Raw genomic sequence first — 18,246 nt, forward strand, 5'->3', positions numbered from 1 at the left:
CCTTTAGATAAATTTAACTGATCCGATTCTGAGCTGTCATATCCTTGTCTTGTAGTCCATAGTTTGTAAAATGTATTTGAAGATGTAAAAAAAAAAATTTCTATTTATCTAGGGGTGTGTCTATATCTATATCTATATATCTACAGACCAAAAGTTTGGACACACCTTCTAATTCAAAGAGTTTTCTTTATTTTGATGACTCTAGAAATTGTAGATTCACATTGAAGGCTTCAAAACTATGAATTAAAGCATGTGGAATGAAATACTTAAAAAAAATGTGAAACAACTGAAAATATGTCTTATAGTCTAGGTTCTTCAAAGTAGCCACCTTTTGCTTTGATTACTGCTTTGCACACTCTTGGCATTCTCTTGATGAGCTTCAAGAGGTAGTCACTAGAAATGCTTTTCCAACAGTCTTGAAGGAGTTCCCAGAGATGCTTAGCACTTGTTGGCCCTTTTGCCTTCACTCTGCGGTCCAGCTCACCCCAAACCATCTCGATTGGGTTCAGGTCTGGTGACTGTGGAGGCCAGGTCATCTGGCGTAGCACCCCATCACTCTCCTTCTTAGTCAAATAGCCCTTACACAGCCTGGAGGTGTGTTTAGGGTGATTGTCCTGTTGAAAAATAAATGATGGTCCAACTAAACGCAAACCGGATGGAATAGCATGCTGCTGTAAGATGCTGTGGTAGACATGCTGGTTCTGTATGCCTTCAATTTTGAATAAATCCCCAACAGTGTCACCAGCAAAGCACCCCCACACCATCACACCTCCTCCTCCATGCTTCACGGTGGGAACCAGGAATGTAGAGTCCATCCGTTCACCTTTTCTACAAAGACACAGTAGTTGGATCCAAAGATCTCAAATTTGGACTCATCAGACCAAAGCACAGATTTCCACTGGTCTAATGTCCATTCCTTGTGTTCTTTAGCCCAAACAAGTCTCTTCTGCTTGTTGCCTGTCCTTAGCAGTGGTTTCCTAGCAGCTATTTTACCATGAAGGCCTGCTGCACAAAGTCTCCTCTTAATAGTTGTTCTAGAGATGAGAAGGTGTGTACAAACTTTTGGTCTGTACTGTACATATATACGGGAGTTTCTCTCAAATGTTTGTCCACCATTGATATATCCGTGTACACCAGTTTTTGACAACTAAGCATTTTTTGTCCAATAAATAGCAAGTTTTCTATGCACCCGCCAGTTTTGAAAGGTGCCAGAAAGGTGGGCATAGTTTCCTCACAATGGGCATGGTCTGCACCAAATTTATTCTTGAGTAATTTATTCCTGGGGTAATTTTGCTGCTTTTGGTTCATTGTAGCAGAATAGTATTTGTCAGCTGCAGCCTTGTTTTATATTGGCAGATAAATCTGTGGTTACTGTGGCCGATTTGTAAATGGTTTTGTTATGTAGCGTCTGTGATTCTCTCGATACTGAATACAGGAGGCTAAGCAGAGCATTGCATGCGTAAAGGTGGCCATTTTCCTATATAGCCACCAGAAGAATAATATGTGAGTAACACATCACAGGCATTGGAGCTTATTAACTATTTTCAGATGTCGGAACATTCCCTCCACCATAAATATTAAAATGTTTACTTTTTGTTTAAGAGCAGCCCAGTCCCCGCTCACATATGGAAGCGTTTAGCACGGCTGACATCTGTGAGTGGATATCGTGCAATATATTTTTTCCATCTGTGATTGAGGCACAAAAAAAAAAGCCTTCAGAGTTGACATTAAAGTCATCATTGAAATGCTGATATATTCCACATTGTTTGGTAATGTAAACATCCATGGTACCTTTGCCCTGGAAGCCTAGCGCACGCATTTCTAGTGGTGTAGATACCTTCTTTCACTAGTCCATACCGCTACCCAGCTGGGATGAATTATACATCTCATACGACTTCTTACACTGACTCCTGCAGTAGGTCTTCATTACAAATAAGGAGCTTGATCTCAGTAACACGTATGGGTAAAAGACACAGGATGAAGCCTAGACATGTTCATACGCTGGGTCCCAACGCTCACGTCAACTGTGAGGGAGATCAAAGGCTGTTCTGTTGGCCCAGGAGACAACTAATGATATCTGTGCTCAAAGTATGTGTAAACAGAGCTACATGGTCTAAGGACATGGAAAGAGCTGGGCAATGTCCGAAACTCAAAAGATCCATTCAACATGTTACTGTCTTACTGGAGAAATAATAATAAATAATAATTTCCCAGTGAACTTGTTCTTATGTTTCAAATCTACACAATCTTTATGTAGACCCATTGTAACGCTATCAAACAGGGGTATAAGAAAAAGTCACACCCAGCCCAAGTTCTTGAGTGGGTCAAGGTCCATTTGCATCTCTTAGAACCATCAATATTATAAATAATACATGGTAGGTGGGTTAAACTGGGAGTGATTTTGCACTAGGGCCCTGAAACTTAGGGCCGCGTCACACGCTACGATATATTGGGCGATATGTCGTGGGGGTCACGGATTCCGTGACGCACATCCGGCATCGTTAGACATATCATAGCGTGTGACAGCTACGAACGACTGTGAACGAGCAAAATTACTCACCTTATCGTTGCTCGTTGACACGTCGTTCATTTTCATAAGCACACATCGCTCCGTGTGACACCCCGGGAACGACGAACACAGCTTACCTGCGTCCCGCTGACAATGCTGAAGGAAGGAGGTGGGCGGGATGTTACGTCCCGCTCATCTCCGACCCTCCGCTTCTATTGGGCGGCCACTGTGTGACGTCGCTGTGACGCCAAACGTCCCTCCCCCTTCAGGAAGAGGATGTTCGCCGCCCACAGCGAGGTCGTTAGGGAGGTAAGTACGTGTGATGGAGGTAAACGACTTTGTGCGCCACGGGCAACAAATTGCCCGTGACGCACAAACGACGGGGGCGGGTGCGATCGCTCATGCGATCGCATGATAAATCGTCTCGTGTAATGCCGCCCTTACTCCATGTCCCAATGCACAGCCTATTAGGGTACGTGCCCACCATTAGGACCTATTGTGTCCTAGATGCAGTGGGTCCTGACCTGCGGGGCTACGAGTCTCCTCCGCCGGAGGCCGCAGCTGCCTGTGCCCACAATCCAGGCTCTTCTGTTATCCCTGCAGAGAACGCTTGCGACTCTGCAGCAAACAACTGACATGCTGCGACTTGGAAAACCGCACTGCAGGTCAGTTTACGCTGCGAGCAGTATGCACACAGTGGGCATGGAATTTCTAGAAATCCCATCCACGGTGCTTGTACTATACAATGCAGCGTTTTGGATACATCTGAAACACCCTGGTCCAAACTGCTGTGAACACTGCAACCTTATGCAAACACACCAGCATCTTTTAAGGCGTCAAGATAATTGTAGAAACCTGACTACAATTTTTGGTGCTTCAATAGTTGACAACCAAACGTTTGTTTAGCCAACAACTCATTCTCCTGTCTCCAAAAACATATGCATTTTTGGCTCGACCAAGAGTGTTTCCAGTAAGAAAATGAAGTAAACTTCCACCAGACACCTATGGTGATTATTTTGTCATCCCTGAAAACTAAAAGATTGAGCACTTGGATCCAACATGCCTAATTCCTCTCCCCCCACAATACATATAGTCAACTGGTCTTCGTGAAATTGGTTGGTTTGACTAAGGGCGGCGTCACACGCTACGATATATCGGACGATATGTCGTCGGGGTCACGGATTCCATGACGCACATCCGGCATCGTTAGAGATATCGTACTGTGTGACAGCTTCAAACGACTGTGAACGAGCAAAAATACTCACCTTATTGTTGCTCGTTGACACGTCGTTCATTTTCATAAAGTCGTTCCTCCTTCTGCGTGCCGGTTGTTCATCGTTCCCGAGGCAGCACACACCGCTACGTGTGACACCTCGGGAACGACGAACACAGCTTACCTGCGTCCCACCGGCAATGCAGAAGGAAGGAGGTGGGCGGGATGTTACGTCCCACTCATCTCCGCCCCTCCGCTTCTATTGGGCGGCTGCTGTGTGACGTCGCTGTGACGCTAAACATCCCTCCCCCTTCAGGAAGAGGATGTTTGCCGCCCACAGCGATGGTTGGCGGGGATAAATGACTTTGTGCACCACGGGCAACAAATTGCCCGTGACGCACAAACGACGGGGGCGGGTGCGATCGCTCATGCGATTGCATGATAAATCGGTGCGTGTAACACCATTGCCAGCTGTTCTTGGTGCTGGTAGTGGCTCGATTTGTTGAGTTGTGGAGCTGCACTGGACAGTTTGTGGCCGCAGCCGGGTACTTCCCATCTGCCCCTTATTAATTCGAATAGAAAGGGAATGTGCAGTATCTGGCTGTGTCTACTAAACAATTGATAGAACTGTTGTCATGATCATTTCTGGTGGCTCTGCTTTCATGCAGAGCCAATATGTTTTGTGTGTTGTATTTTCTGGTTCTAGGCCCGGTGGGGGGAGCTTATTCAGTAGTTCCTCGTTCCGGGTAATCGCTCTGCTTTATCTTGGAGCCTTTTCACCGGGAACGCCGCCAGTTATAATTCCTGCCCCGCAGTATACGTTTCAGCTTACCAGAGTGGTTCTGATCTTGTCCTACTATCTTAGTTTGTTTCCTCGTTCCCTCTCCTCCCTGCTCTGACTGAACTCCCTGCTTCCCTGACCTTCGGCTTTCTGTGACTCCGGCTGTGCGTGCTCCCTGGTCCCTGATGTGTCCTCTTGGCCTGTGACTCAGGCTCGTACCCAGACCTTGTCTCTGTTCCTCTTCGGTTATTGACGCTTCTTCCTGTAAACTGACCCCTGGCTCTCACACGACCTAAGCTTTTCTAGCGCCCCTTGTATTGATATTACCTCCTGGCTTCCAACTGAGTATGACTGACTACTCTACAGATCTCTCCCACTAGGGTACTTGTGGCCTCTAGCGGTCGTACACCTCATTACATCTAGGTGCCTGACATCCCTCTTGCACACTTGTGCCCCATAGTGGTTTAGCGTCACAACTGTCTTGAGGAGCTCTGCAGCTCAACACATCCGTACGCTGGCACCGGAAACAGTTGCTTGGTGGGAGTGCCGAGTGTTGCACCCCCACTGATCAGATATTGATGATCTATCCTATGAAAGTCACAAACAACCCCTTTATGTCTACTCCATAATTATATAGGATCCTTATTAAATGATGAAAAAGGTGAATGTGACGTACTGTCTTATTATAGTAATAAGAGTATGGGGATGTGTACGCACAACCCTAGTATATGGCCATTATGTCTATAGGGGGAACAGCCACCAGCATTGATTGTCCTATAGTTGTCACATTTTTTCTGGACATCATCCATTTTATTTTTCTCTCTAGGTTCACAACTCCAATGTTTTTGCACTTAAGGAACCCTGAATGACTTTTTTCCTTCCCTTTCCTATAATATGAAACAAACTTCCCGTCCATTTTTCATGCTCAGAACATGTTTCTTGAATTTCCGTTCATATCTCCGACTTCACCAGAGGGTTCTATGTGTGTTTGGGGATTAAGATTGACCCATTATATCACCGTGTATCTCCATCATGAACTGATGTAAAACGAGGAGCAGATGGTATTATTTTGGCTTCGTTTCAATGACCTTTGGGTTTAAGTCTTGGTTGGTCAGAATCGAGTCTCCATTCTAAGCTAGGGCTTGACTGACAGCCAAGTTCCGTTGTAGAAGTAGAACGTAATCATTGCCATTCCTCTATTTCCGAAACTTAGAATTTCCAACCCAAAAAAAAAAAATAAAGACTGAAACTGAAAACATATTAAAACGTGTTACTTAATTGTATCATAAAAGCAGCGTGCTGTCGACCACGGTTCATTGAAAGCAAGACTGGCTCGAGCGGAACACAAAATTAGGAAATGAGTGTATGCCAGTCATGCCAGTGCTATATTTATTGTGCTGTGACAAGTGGTAATGACAGGTAATAGCCATTATGCCACCATAGTTCTGCCATCATTTTTTTTCCATTGGCAGATCCAGCTTTTATTCTAAACAACAGCCTTTTACTGGATAATTCGTTAAGAGAAAACAGATTGGCTGGGTGCCGTCCAAATGACAGAATGATGTTTTGTTGTAAATACTTGAATTAGAGGATACACATTGTGCCTTATTCCTGTACAGCAATCCCTAAGCCGAAATCAACTCCCTCCCTTTACTGGTCCCACATGTTTCAAATCTGGGTATCTGGACAGTCTTTTCCAATAGTTCAGCGTGAGTGTTAGCAGAATGGAATCCAGATGGACCGGCATTCTCGCTGCAATCTGAAAACGAGCTCTGGCAAATGTCCTCCTATCTTTATTTCTTTGGCAACGGAGAAATACTTGCATTTATTTAGATGGTGTGCATTAATTGTCGCCCTTCATTCTGTTGTCGTCTGTGCTCAAAGTAATTTATTCCCCTGCTGATGATGAAGCATAGGTTAGCTGAGGTGAGCCATTACTATTAAGCTGCGTTCCCCCGATGAGTTTTTCGTCAGTTTCTTTTGCTGCGTATTTTCGCTGGGTTGAAAACACATCTTTTTAAAATCCCAGTTATAAGGTCTCAGGTGTGAATGGGGAGCAGGTGTGTTATATCTGTCTTCTCATGGCAAAGCATTCTCTGGAGATCTGAAAAAAAAGAATTGTTGCTCTACATAAAAATGGCATAAAGCTATAAGAAGATTGCCAACACCCTGAAACTGAGAGCAGGATGGTGGCCAAGACCATACAGTGGTTTAACAAGACAGGTTCCCCTCAGAACAGGCCTCGGCATGGTAGACCCAAGATGTTGACTGCAAGTGCTCAGCGTCATATCCAGAGATTGTCTTTTCAAAATAGATGTATGAGTAATGCCAGCATTGCTGCAGAGGTTACAGAGGTGGGGGAAGGGGGGGGGGTCAGCCTGTCAGAGCTCAGAACATATGCCACACTGCATAAAATTAGTCTGCATGGCTTTTGTCCCAGACGAAAGCCTCTTCTAAAGATGATACACAAGACAGCCTGCAAACTGTTTGCTGAAGACAAGCAGACTAAAGGTACCGTCACACTAAGCAACATCGCTAGCAACATCGCTGCTGATGCACAACTTGCTAGCAATGTTGCTGTGTGTGACATCCAGCAACAACCCGGCCCCTGCTGTGAGGTCGTTGGTTGTTGCTGAATGTCCTGGGCCATTTTCTAGTTGTTGCTCTCCCGCTGTGAAGCGCACATCGCTGTGTGTGACAGCGACAGAGCAACAACTAAATGAGCAGTGAGCAGGGAGCCGGCTTCTGCGGACACTGGTAACCACGATAAACAGCGGGTAACCAAGAAGCCCTTACCTTGGTTACCCGATATTTACCTTTGTTACCAGCCTCCGCCGCTCTCAGCTGTCAGTGCCGGCTCCTGCTCTGTGCACATGTAGCTGCAGTACACATCGGGTAATTAACCCCATGTGTACTGTAGCTAGGAGAGCAGGGAGCCAGCGCTAAGCAGTGTGCGCAGCTCCCTGCTCTCTGCACATGTAGCTACAGTACACATCGGGTAATTAACCCGATGTGTACTGTGGCTAGGTGTGCAGGGAGCCAGCGCTAAGCGGTGTGCGCTGGTAACCAAGGTAAATATCGGGTTGGTTACCCGATATTTACCTTAGTTACCAAGCACAGCATGCTTCCACGTGTAGCGACGCTCCAGCGATCTTTGCCAGGTCAGGTTGCTGGTGGGATCACTGGGGCGTCGCTTAGTGTGACATCTCACCAGCGACCTCCTAGCAACTTACCAGCGATCCCTATCAGGTTGGACCGCTGGTAAGTTGTTTAGTGTGACTGGGCCTTAAGCTGGGTTTACACACTGCAACATCTCAAACGACATCGCTGTAACGTCACCGGTTTTGTGACGCAATAGCGATGTCGTTTGCGATGTTGCAGTGTGTGAAACACATCAGCGACCTGGCCCCTGCTGTGAAGTTGTTGATTGCTACAAATCGTTCAGGACCATTCCTAGGTCCTTTGTTTCCCGCTGTGCAACATGCATCGCTACAAAGTTTCAGTGTGTGAAAGACTTTGCAGCGACTTTGTTAGCAACTTCCCTTTCAAAAAGCTGCTTATCAACGTCCCCAACAACCAGCTAGGTCGCTCTGCAGGTCCGGATCGCTGTTGCGTTGTTGGCCAGGTTTGCCTGTTTGACAGCTCACCAGCGACTCACCAGAGACTTAGGGAGGTCGCTGTTACGTCACAAAACCGGTGACGTTACAGCGATGTCCTTTGCGATGTTGCAGTGTGTAAACCCAGCTTGAAGGACATGGATTACTGGAACCATATCCTGTCGTCTGATAAGACCAAGATAAACCTATTTGGTTTAGATTGTGTCAAGTGTTTAGCTGGGTTCACACTAAGCGACAGCGACAACGACGTCGCTGTTACGTCACCATTTTCTGTGACGTAACAGCGACCTTGTAAGTCGCTGCTATGATCGCTGCTTAGCTGTCAAACACAGCGACGCAGCAGCGATCATAACGACACTGTGCTACATGTGGAGAGAGCAGGGAGCCGCGCTTAGCGCTGGCTCCTTGCTCTCCTAGGTACAGTACACATCGGGTTAATTAACCCGATGTGTACTGCAGCTACATGTCACAGTGCAGAGAGCAGGGAGCCGCGCGCACTGCTTAGCGCTGGCTCCTTGCTCTCCTTGCTACAGTATAAATCGGGTTAATTACCCGATGCGTACTGCAGCTACATGTGCACAGAGCAGGAGCCGGCACTAGCAGCAAGAGCGGCGGAGGCTGGTAACGAAGGTAAATATCAGGTAACCAGGGAAAGGTCTTCCCTTGGTTACCCGATGTTTACGCTGGTTACAGCTTACCGCAGCTGCCAGACGCCGGCTCCTGCTCCCTGCTCGCTTCATTTCGTCGCTCTCTCACTGTCACACACAGCGATGTGTGTGTCACAGCGGGAGAGTGACGACCAAAAAATGAAGCTGGACATTCAGCAACGACCGGCGACCTCACAGCAGGGGCCAGGTCGTTGCTGGATGTCACACACAGCGACAGCGACGGGACGTCGCTGCAACGTCACAGAAAATGGTGACGTAGCAGCGACGTCGTTGTCGCTGTGTGTGACACCAGCTTTTGTGGCAGTAACCAGGTGAGGAGGACAAAGATAAGTCTGCCCTGCCTATAGTCAAGCATGGTGGTGGAAGTGTCATGGTTTTTTGACCACATGAACCTTCTTTGCAACGTGAGTATGGTATGTGAATTCCCAGGAACTTTGCCTGCTCCTCTGGAAGACTAGAAACTCTACTATTTTTTTTTTTTTCCGGGAGCCTCCATTACTTTACCATTAGTCAGTATTGCTATTTTCTCTCTGCAACTCTATCAACCTGAGATGAGAGCTAATGTTTATTAGTGGTTTCCATGTTGGTGGACTCTTCCTGTCCAATTATTGATGCATGTTTACCTATTGCTTAGGCACTATGTTTGACATTTGTAAATGTACTCATAGGCCCCTGATTAACCCAGCACAAGCTAAAAGAAGTGTCCTTTTGGTATATGTCAGCCCACTGTATGTCTGCATACCTTTTTTGTGGCATTGAATGCAAAGTGGCACGTTTTAGTCTTTTGTTGGTGGTATATATTAGTGGTGTAGGGAAAACGTACAGCTGGTGACAGCAACTCTTAATTTTAGTAATGTCGATGCAAATGTCTGACTTATGTCCAAATACTTATGTAGTTGTTAATCTGTCTGGAGCCAAAGTGCATATACTTAAAGACGATGCCCAGTTTATAAAATCCATTTTCTCATAGAAAATTAGGAGTTAATAGAAAATCGTCCTCGTTTTGTTTGGGAGGAAATCGGTAACAAGGAATATCTTGATGTCCTTTTCCGGCCTTTGTTGCACAGATTTGATTATAATTGTGTAATGCTGCATTTTAACTTCAGAGGCGCTGTAGGGAAACTGAGCACTTACTGATAGGTTCTTACAGATTGAAGTGGATCGCTGAGGTTTAAAACAGGAGGACACTATGATCTTATTGTCATAAAGCTTCTAATGTGTAGGCATTGTTCATAGTGGAGAATCCCTTTAAATTCAAACTAATAAAAATGTAAGAAGTAATGCCATACATTCACTGTAGACACGTGCACCATGGTTGTCAACATTTCTTGAGATGTTGTAAGTCTAACCGCCAACCATGCCCCTACCCTCCCAAGGCGCCCACCTATTCTATTCTGTGAATGGCACCGGCCCACCCTGTAGTGACGGGGGTTTGTATAACCTATTCATCCTTATGGCCGAGAAGTTCCAGAAAACCTGGGACTGTTGACAACTATAGTATAATTTGGTGAAGGAAACACATGTGATTATAGGCTTTAACATATTAACAAAAAAGAGACAATTGCACTCTGTAGTGCTACTATATGTGTAATAATGAATATAGGAATATAAATATGCATTACTGCTATGAAAAATATAAAAAAGGAGATATTTAGCAGGCAAAAATGGCCAGTTTTATGTGAGCCCAACAGCCAACACCAAGGTGACCTCTTAGGGCTTGTGCGCACGTACATGCTGAAAATTCTGCAGCGATTTGACAGCACATGTGCGCTTCAAATCGCTGCAGAAACACTGCGTAATGGATGCAGTGTTTCAGCAGAATAGATGCTGATTTCATGCGCTTGAGATGCTGGCTCTCCCGTAGACAGAGTAGGAGCTGCATCCAAAGCGCATGAAAGAAGTGACATGCTGCATTTTTGAACGCAGCAATTTGGATCAAAATTTCAGCATGCATATCGCTGCGTTCAAAAAAGCATCGTGCGCAAGGGTTATGCACAATCTTCATAAATTGTGCAGGGGACGCAGGACGCATGCATTTACGCTGCAGTGCTAGACGTTTGAGTCCCTAACAAACTAATGGGACCCAACATTAAGAGGTCGCCTTGGTGTTGGCTGTTGGGCTCACATAAAACTGGATATTTTGTGTGCTAAGTATCTCAATTTTTTCATCTTTTTCATAGCAGTAATGCATATTCATATTCATATATTAATTATTACATGTATCTTAGCAGTACAGAGTGTAAGTGTTTTTGTTAAATATATCTCATGTTCAGTTTGCACCTGTTCACATTAGGATGTGCCATCAGTCTTTTTTTCTTAAATTATAGGCTGTAACATATTCAGACAAGAAGATGGGTTTTACATGTTCTTCTCATGGGTGGAGTTCATTGAAGTCATGAGGGTTCCCATACAATCTGATGGGTTCATTGATTTCCTATTACATTGTATCCAGTGCTTTGATGAAAAAAATGCATCAGCTGTTACGTATAGAATAAATAATAGGAAAACGATGAATATTGCATGTATTATTGTTGTGTGTAGCTACTTCCATATGGTATATTCAGCACATATCCTTTTCGTAGTGGTTTATGTGCATTGTAGCCGGAGTTGTCCGGTTTGTTCTCTGGAGCAGATTGTGCCGGGTTGGATGAATACTTGCCTTTTCCGAGTTGAATTTTGGCCCCGTGCCACTGTCTTCATCACAAGCTGCACACTTCTCCTTTGTGCAGTCGAGGGTTGGGGTTGTCTCCAGTTTAATAGCTCACTGGGAAAATCTAGTACACAGGTGTCAGCCATAATCTCAGCCCACTTCTGAGATCCTTCAGCTAATGATTCCAGATGATGATGCAAATGTTTATTCATTTGAACCAACTTGACCTACAAAGAATGAGGTAGAGAAGGAATAGGATCTGTGAAGATTTCTTTCATATGACTCTCAGGCCAGCATGCGAGTAGTAGGAGCTGAGTGACTACAGGGATTTATGTAGTTACTGCCGATCCATATGGCTGAAGATTGACTTTTGGTATCTCACTGTTGTGTTGGGTTTTCTTTCTTCGCGAAGCTTTGACTGAATGTTATCTGCTGTTTGGACCCCAAAAATGTTAGGGTGACATTCATCAGGGCTGAAGTATACAGTGTTCATGTAGCATTTCTAAGTTCGAAGACTCAAGCTGACATTACAGAGTAATAGATTTAAGCGAGTATCTAACTATTCGTACTCGCTATACTTATAACGAGTACTGTCTAATGCGAGCTTTACATGAGACGACTGATCGGGCGATGCATCGTCGGGGTCACGGTTTTCGTGACGCACATCCGGCATCGTACACGACGTCGGCTCGTGTAACACCTCCTAGCGACGCAGTATCGCTCACAAATCATGAGCCGTTTGCTCGTCGCTAGGTTTCATAAAATTGTTTAATTAAAATGGCGGCGGTTGTTCATTGTTTCCGTGATATCACACGTTGCTCCGTGTCACACCACGGGAACGATGAACAGCAGCTTACCTGCCTCCCGCGGCACCCGACGGCTTAATGGAAGGAAGGAGGTGGGCGGGATGTTTCCATACCGCTCATCTCCGCCCCTCCGCTTCTATTGGTCGGCTGCCGCGTGACATCGCTCTGACGCCGAACGTCCCTCCCACTCCAGGAAGTGGACGTTCGTCGCCCACAGCGAGGTCGTCCGGAAGGTAAGTACGTGTGACGGGGGTTAAACGAGTTTGTGCGCCACGGGCAACTAATTGCCCGTGACGCAAAAACGACGGGGGCGGGTACGATCGATTGTGCTATCGCACAATCGGTCGTCTCGTGTAAAGCAGGCTTAATACTCACGTATTCATTCCGAATAGCGTGTGCAATGCAAGTCAATGGGGAAAACTCGCAAAGTAACGAATAACCCGAATTCTGCACTATTCGGTACTCGCACTAATAGTACAGCATTCGGGATACTCGTTACATTGCGAGTTTTTCCCCATTAACTTGCATGCACGCGCTATTAGGAATAAATATGCAAGTATTAGACACTAGCACTCGTTATGAGTATAGTGAGTACGAGGTACTCGCTCAACTCTACAGAGTAACCATTCAGGAGTTTTCAGAAAATGATTTACTGGTCCAATCAGACTTTTATGTTACTTTTCTTTCAATTTTCTTTATCAATTCTTAAAGAAAACCCTGAAAAGTTGTAGTTTACACTGTGGCCACTGAGGCTAATACTAGGCTGACACTTTCTGTTCTGTAAAGATCGCTTCTCAGCAGTTATTTCATTATCATTACAGGAAGGATTACAAAAAAAAGGCATCACATCTTTATATACCTGATGCTGTAATCTCTGACTCCTGTCGGACTGTGACCGGCGTATATAGAGGAGCCGGAGATCAGAGCATACCCGCACTGACACTGAGTGCGCCACTGGGTTGCTCTAGTGTCAAAGCGCGGGAACAGGGATAGGAAGCAATCGCGGTGAGAAAGGGAGTGCTGTCAATCAAAGTCATGGACAGTGCTACATATGCAAATCAGAGGGCGTAATGGTACATCAAGAAATTGGCGTCACCATGGGTGCAGATAAAGCGCCCTCATTTTTGATAAGGGTCAGCACACACGGCGAGTAATACGGAGTGAGTGGAATGCGATAAATTAATTGGCCCTAATTGGACCGAGAAAACAGTCGCAGCATGCTGCGAGTGTAATGTGGTCCTGTTCCACTCGCACCCATACAAGTCTATGGGTTGAGAGAAACATCGCATTGCACTCGCGTTACACCATTGTAACTCGAGTGCAGTGCGATTCTCGCAACAGAGGGCAACGGAAGAGAGAGGAAGAAAAATCCCTCTCTCTTCTCTGCAGCGCTGTCCCTCCCCTCTGCAGCACTGGCCCTCCCCTCCGCAGCTGTGGTCTGATCGCACGATCGGACCACAGTCACATGACACTTGCATAACACTCAGCTCCCGCTGTGCTGCGAGTGTGAGCCCAGTGTCATGAGGACTCGCAGTAATCCCTATATGGCCTCAGCCTTACTACAACTCTAAAGTGTATGTTATTATTATGTTGTATGAGTTTTATAGGTGCTAAGTCTCTTATATGAATTTTCAAAGAGGTTGTTCACTACTTTTAAATGGCCTATATTTAGGAAAGTCGGGTACCCCGTACCCCCAGTGATCAGCTGTTCCCAGGTCCAGCGACGGCAGCAGGCAGCTGGAAAAGCTCAGTTTCGGAGCTGCTTCGGCTTCTAATGGCGGCCACAGCCGAGTACTGCACATTCACCTCCCATTCAAATTAATAGGAGGCGGATGTGCAGTACCTGGCCACCGCCGCTATCAGAAGATGGAGCAACTCTGGAACTCAACATATCCGGCTGCCTGCTGCTGCCACTGGCATCGAGAGCCGCCGATTGGCCGGGGTACTGTGTACAGACCCTGGCCGATCAGACATTGATGATCTATCCTAGGGACCGGCCATCAATGTAAAAGTAGTGGACAACCCCTTTAAGTAGTTGAATTTGCAGTTTGGGGTGACGATCAATACTTGTTAGTTTGTTTTTGTTTGCGTCTTGTCAGTGCCTGAAAAAATACTCAGCACCCAAAGGAGTTTTATCATATTGTTAAATGGGTAACTTGTAAAGACAAGAAACTATGCAGTTTACCTCTTATTAGAAATTCTCTCTTCTCAGAGGGCTTTTAATTGTATAGTTTGTTTCTTGTTGTCTAGTTTACCAGCCATCCATGTAATTTCAGCAGTGGCCGATTTCCTAGGCAAGTAGTGAGGCGTTTGCACGCTCTGCTTTGAAGCTTTTCCGGATCGCTTCAATGCCAATAAGCTCCTCTGACAATGTAAAGGCTAAGCTTCCTCTGCTAAAAGCATGGATGATCACGCAGTCCTGGCCACCAGCTCGTACGGTCAGTCATCAGGAGTACACCGCTGCTCCGGAAAGCAGGAAGCCAGGAGGCTGGGGAGCGGTGCACTCCTGAAGACAATTCACAAGACCTCTAAACAGGCCGATTTTCTGAGACTTGAAGATGATGTATAACTGGGCAAATGTGTATTTCCCATAAGTAATGCTTTTCTTGGAATTGAGAGTTGTGGTTTTCCTCTGTTAATCCTCCTGGCATTGTGTGAGTACATTTATGGCTAAGCATTAACTTTCCTGCTGTCAAAAGGGCGAATCCCAATATACCCTAATACTGATCAGTCTCAGAGTGTATAGGGACATACTATTGATAAGAGGAATGGTAACACCCAGTTGTCAACTTAATAATACAATTCCAGAAGGAATCGCACAATGCAAATTGTATGAAAAGATGCTCAAGAGCTATTATTCAATCAATATTTAGTAAAGCAGGTGCCAGGAGAGCTGTCATGTCCTCTTTATCAGGCGCGCTGTCCATGTACGCTTCTTCAAGATTGCTGTCATATCCTACTTATCGGGAGCTCTGTCATATCCTGTTCATCAGTAGCGCTGTCATGTTCTCTATATAAGCAGTGTCATGGCCTCTATCAGGAGTGCTGTCATGTTCTCTTCATTAAGAGTGCTATCATATCCTCTTCATCAAGAGCGTTGTTATATCCTTTTCATCAAGAGCGCTGTTATATGCTCTTCATCAGGAAAGTTGTTATATCCTCTTCATCAGGAGCGCTGTCATATACTCTTCATCAGGAGCGCTGTCATATCCTCTTCATCAGTAGCGCTGTCATATCCTCTTCATCAGGAGCGCTGTCATGTCCTCTTCGTCAGGAGCGCTGTCATGTCCTCTTCGTCAGGAGCACTGTCATGTCCTCTTCGTCAGGAGTGCTGTCATGTTCTCTATCAGGTGCACTGTCATATCTTGTATCAGGAGCGCTGTCATGTCCTCTTCATCAGGAGCAATGTCATGTCCTCTATCAGGTGCACTGTCATATCCTGTATCAGGAGCGCTGTCATGTCTTTTCATCAACAGTGCTTTTTCATGTCCTCTTCATCAGGAACAGTGTCGCATCCGCTTCATCAAGAGCGCTGTTATGTCCTCTATCGGGAGCGCTGTCATCTCCTCTATCAGGAACACTATCATGTCCTCTTCATCAGGAGCACTGTCATGTCCTCTATCAGGAGCACTGTCATGTCCTCTATCAGGAGCACTGTCATGTCCTCTTCATCAGGAGCACTGTCATGTCCTCTTCATCAGGAGTGCTGTTATGTCCTCTATCAGGAGCGCTGTCATGTCCTCTATCAGGAGCACTGTCATGTCCTCTTCATCAGGAGCACTGTCATGTCCTCTTCATCAGGAGTGCTGTCATGTCCTCTATCAGGAGCACTATCATGTCCTCTTCATCAGGAGCACTGTCATGTCCTCTATCAGGAGCACTGTCATGTCCTCTATCAGGAGCACTGTCATGTCCTCTTCATCAGGAGCACTGTCATGTCCTCTTCATCAGGAGTGCTGTTATGTCCTCTATCAGGAGCGCTGTCATGTCCTCTATCAGGAGCACTGTCATGTCCTCTTCATCAGGAGCACTGTCATGTCCTCTTCATCAGGAGCGCTGTCATGTCCTCTTCATCAGGAGTGCTGTTATGTCCTCTATCAGGAGCGCTGTCATGTCCTCTATCAGGAGCACTGTCATGTCCTCTTCATCAGGAGCACTGTCATGTCCTCTTCATCAGGAGCGCTGTCATGTCCTCTATCAGGAGCGCTGTTATATCCTCTGTATTTCATCCTTTAGCCATCCTTGCACACAGTGGTATATATCTCCCCATTTTATCTCTCCATGTTTGAGATTTTGAACTTCATTATTGCATTTTGCATACCTGCGCTCGTGCCTTGCGTGGTGTTGTGCCTTTCGTTTCTCGTGCCTAACCCTCCTTATTAAAGTAAAAGACTCTTATCTGTAATAACATGTCTAGATGTCACGTTGTCACCAATCTATCACACATAGGACCCGCAGCCTGTGAATTACTCCAGCCTGCAATATTTACAGTAATTGGAATACACCTGTAATCTTTTCTCTTTACGCCGCGGCATAAACCGGACTATTTGTGCATTTTCCCCTTTAATGAACAAGTATAAACAATCCGCTGCTGTGTCAACAAAGAAAAAGCTTTTTACTATGTGACATATGGTATTTATCTATTGTTGCCTCGGAATAAAACAAGAGAAAATAGGGTCGGAGATAGGGCCAGGAGACCGGCAGCATTATACTGACGGAGGAAAACAAAAGCAGGCGAGCGCAGGCAGCAGGTGCTGCTTCCAGGGGCGGTCTGGGAGGATGGCGGGCGCTGCCAGCACCTCACCTGTAGAGCAGAGCATCAGGTTTTGGTTTGCTGGAGCTGTCATAGGGGGATTCATTACCATCTCTCCTCTTCATTTGCTTCCTTCCTCCTCCATACTTTCATTAGAACTTTCAGCTGCTATTGTTTCTTGCGCTCATTCTGCAGAAGAAGCATCTGTGCACATTGGGGGGAAAAAAACAACAATCCTCTAAAGATCATGGCTGGTGGTTTAATGAGGTCTGGCTGCGTGGCGTGGTGGTCTGGCGCGCGTGTGTATATGTCTATAGATACGCAATGTATATGGATACTATATATATAAATTTACATCCTATTTATATTGCGTTTCACCTTTAATATCTTGCAGATCGTACTGAGAAGCGCTCCACAATGCCAGACTCACCTGTGGATGTGAAGACACAATCCAGGCTGACGCCTCCGACAATGCCACCTCCCCCGACCACACAGGGAGCCCCAAGAACAAGCTCATTTACACCCACAACATGTAAGGAATTCATTTTTGGGGGGAATATTTTAGCCGCTGATGTCAGTCTATTAATTAAACATACCTTCATATCCTACATATCCTTCATCAAATAGTAATTTTCTGTAGACTTTGGCCTTAAAGGGGCTTTACACGCTGCGCCGTCGCTAACGATATATCGTCGGGGTCACGTCGTTAGTGACGCACATCCAGCACCGTTAGCGACATCGCAGCATGTGACACCAAGGAGCGATGATCAACAAGCGCAAAAACGTGAAAAATCATTGCTCGTTGACACATCGCTCCTTTTCCAAATATCGTTGCTGCTGCAGTTACGATGTTGTTCGTCGTTGCAGCGGCAGCACACATCGCTATGTGTGACACCGCAGGAACAACGAACATCTCCTTACCTGCGTCCACCGGCAATGAGGAAGGAAGGAGGTGGGCGGCATGTTTCGGCCGCTCATCTCCGCCCCTCCTCTGCTATTGGACGGCTGCCGTATTACGTCGCTCTGACGCCGCACGAACCGCCCCCCCTTAGAAAGGAGGCGGATTGCCGGCCAGAGCGACGTCGCAGGGAAGATAAGTCCGTGTGACGGGTATTAGCAATGTTGTGCGCCACGGGCAGCGATTTGCCCGTGACGCACAACCGACAGGATTGGATCCGCTCGCTGGCGATATCGGTACCGATATCGCAGTGTGTAAAGTGGCCTTTACTTGACCATAATATGACTCCAT

The 18,246-nt window shown here is 46.0% G+C and overlaps 1 protein-coding gene across 8 annotated transcripts in view; it reads left to right on the forward strand.

Annotated features, from left to right (window-relative positions):
* RUNX1T1 (RUNX1 partner transcriptional co-repressor 1) overlaps positions 1–18,246 on the forward strand; it is a 220,292-nt gene that overhangs the window by 135,800 nt on the left and 66,246 nt on the right. For all 8 annotated transcript variants that reach the window (XM_075353092.1, XM_075353091.1, XM_075353098.1 and 5 more), the window contains exon 2: positions 17,392–17,529. In XM_075353092.1, the coding sequence (XP_075209207.1) occupies positions 17,392–17,529 (138 nt within the window). The remainder of the gene's footprint in view (positions 1–17,391; positions 17,530–18,246) is intronic.

Source organism: Anomaloglossus baeobatrachus, chromosome 6 (assembly GCF_048569485.1).
Source record: "Anomaloglossus baeobatrachus isolate aAnoBae1 chromosome 6, aAnoBae1.hap1, whole genome shotgun sequence".
Classification (NCBI taxonomy): Eukaryota; Metazoa; Chordata; class Amphibia; order Anura; family Aromobatidae; genus Anomaloglossus; species Anomaloglossus baeobatrachus.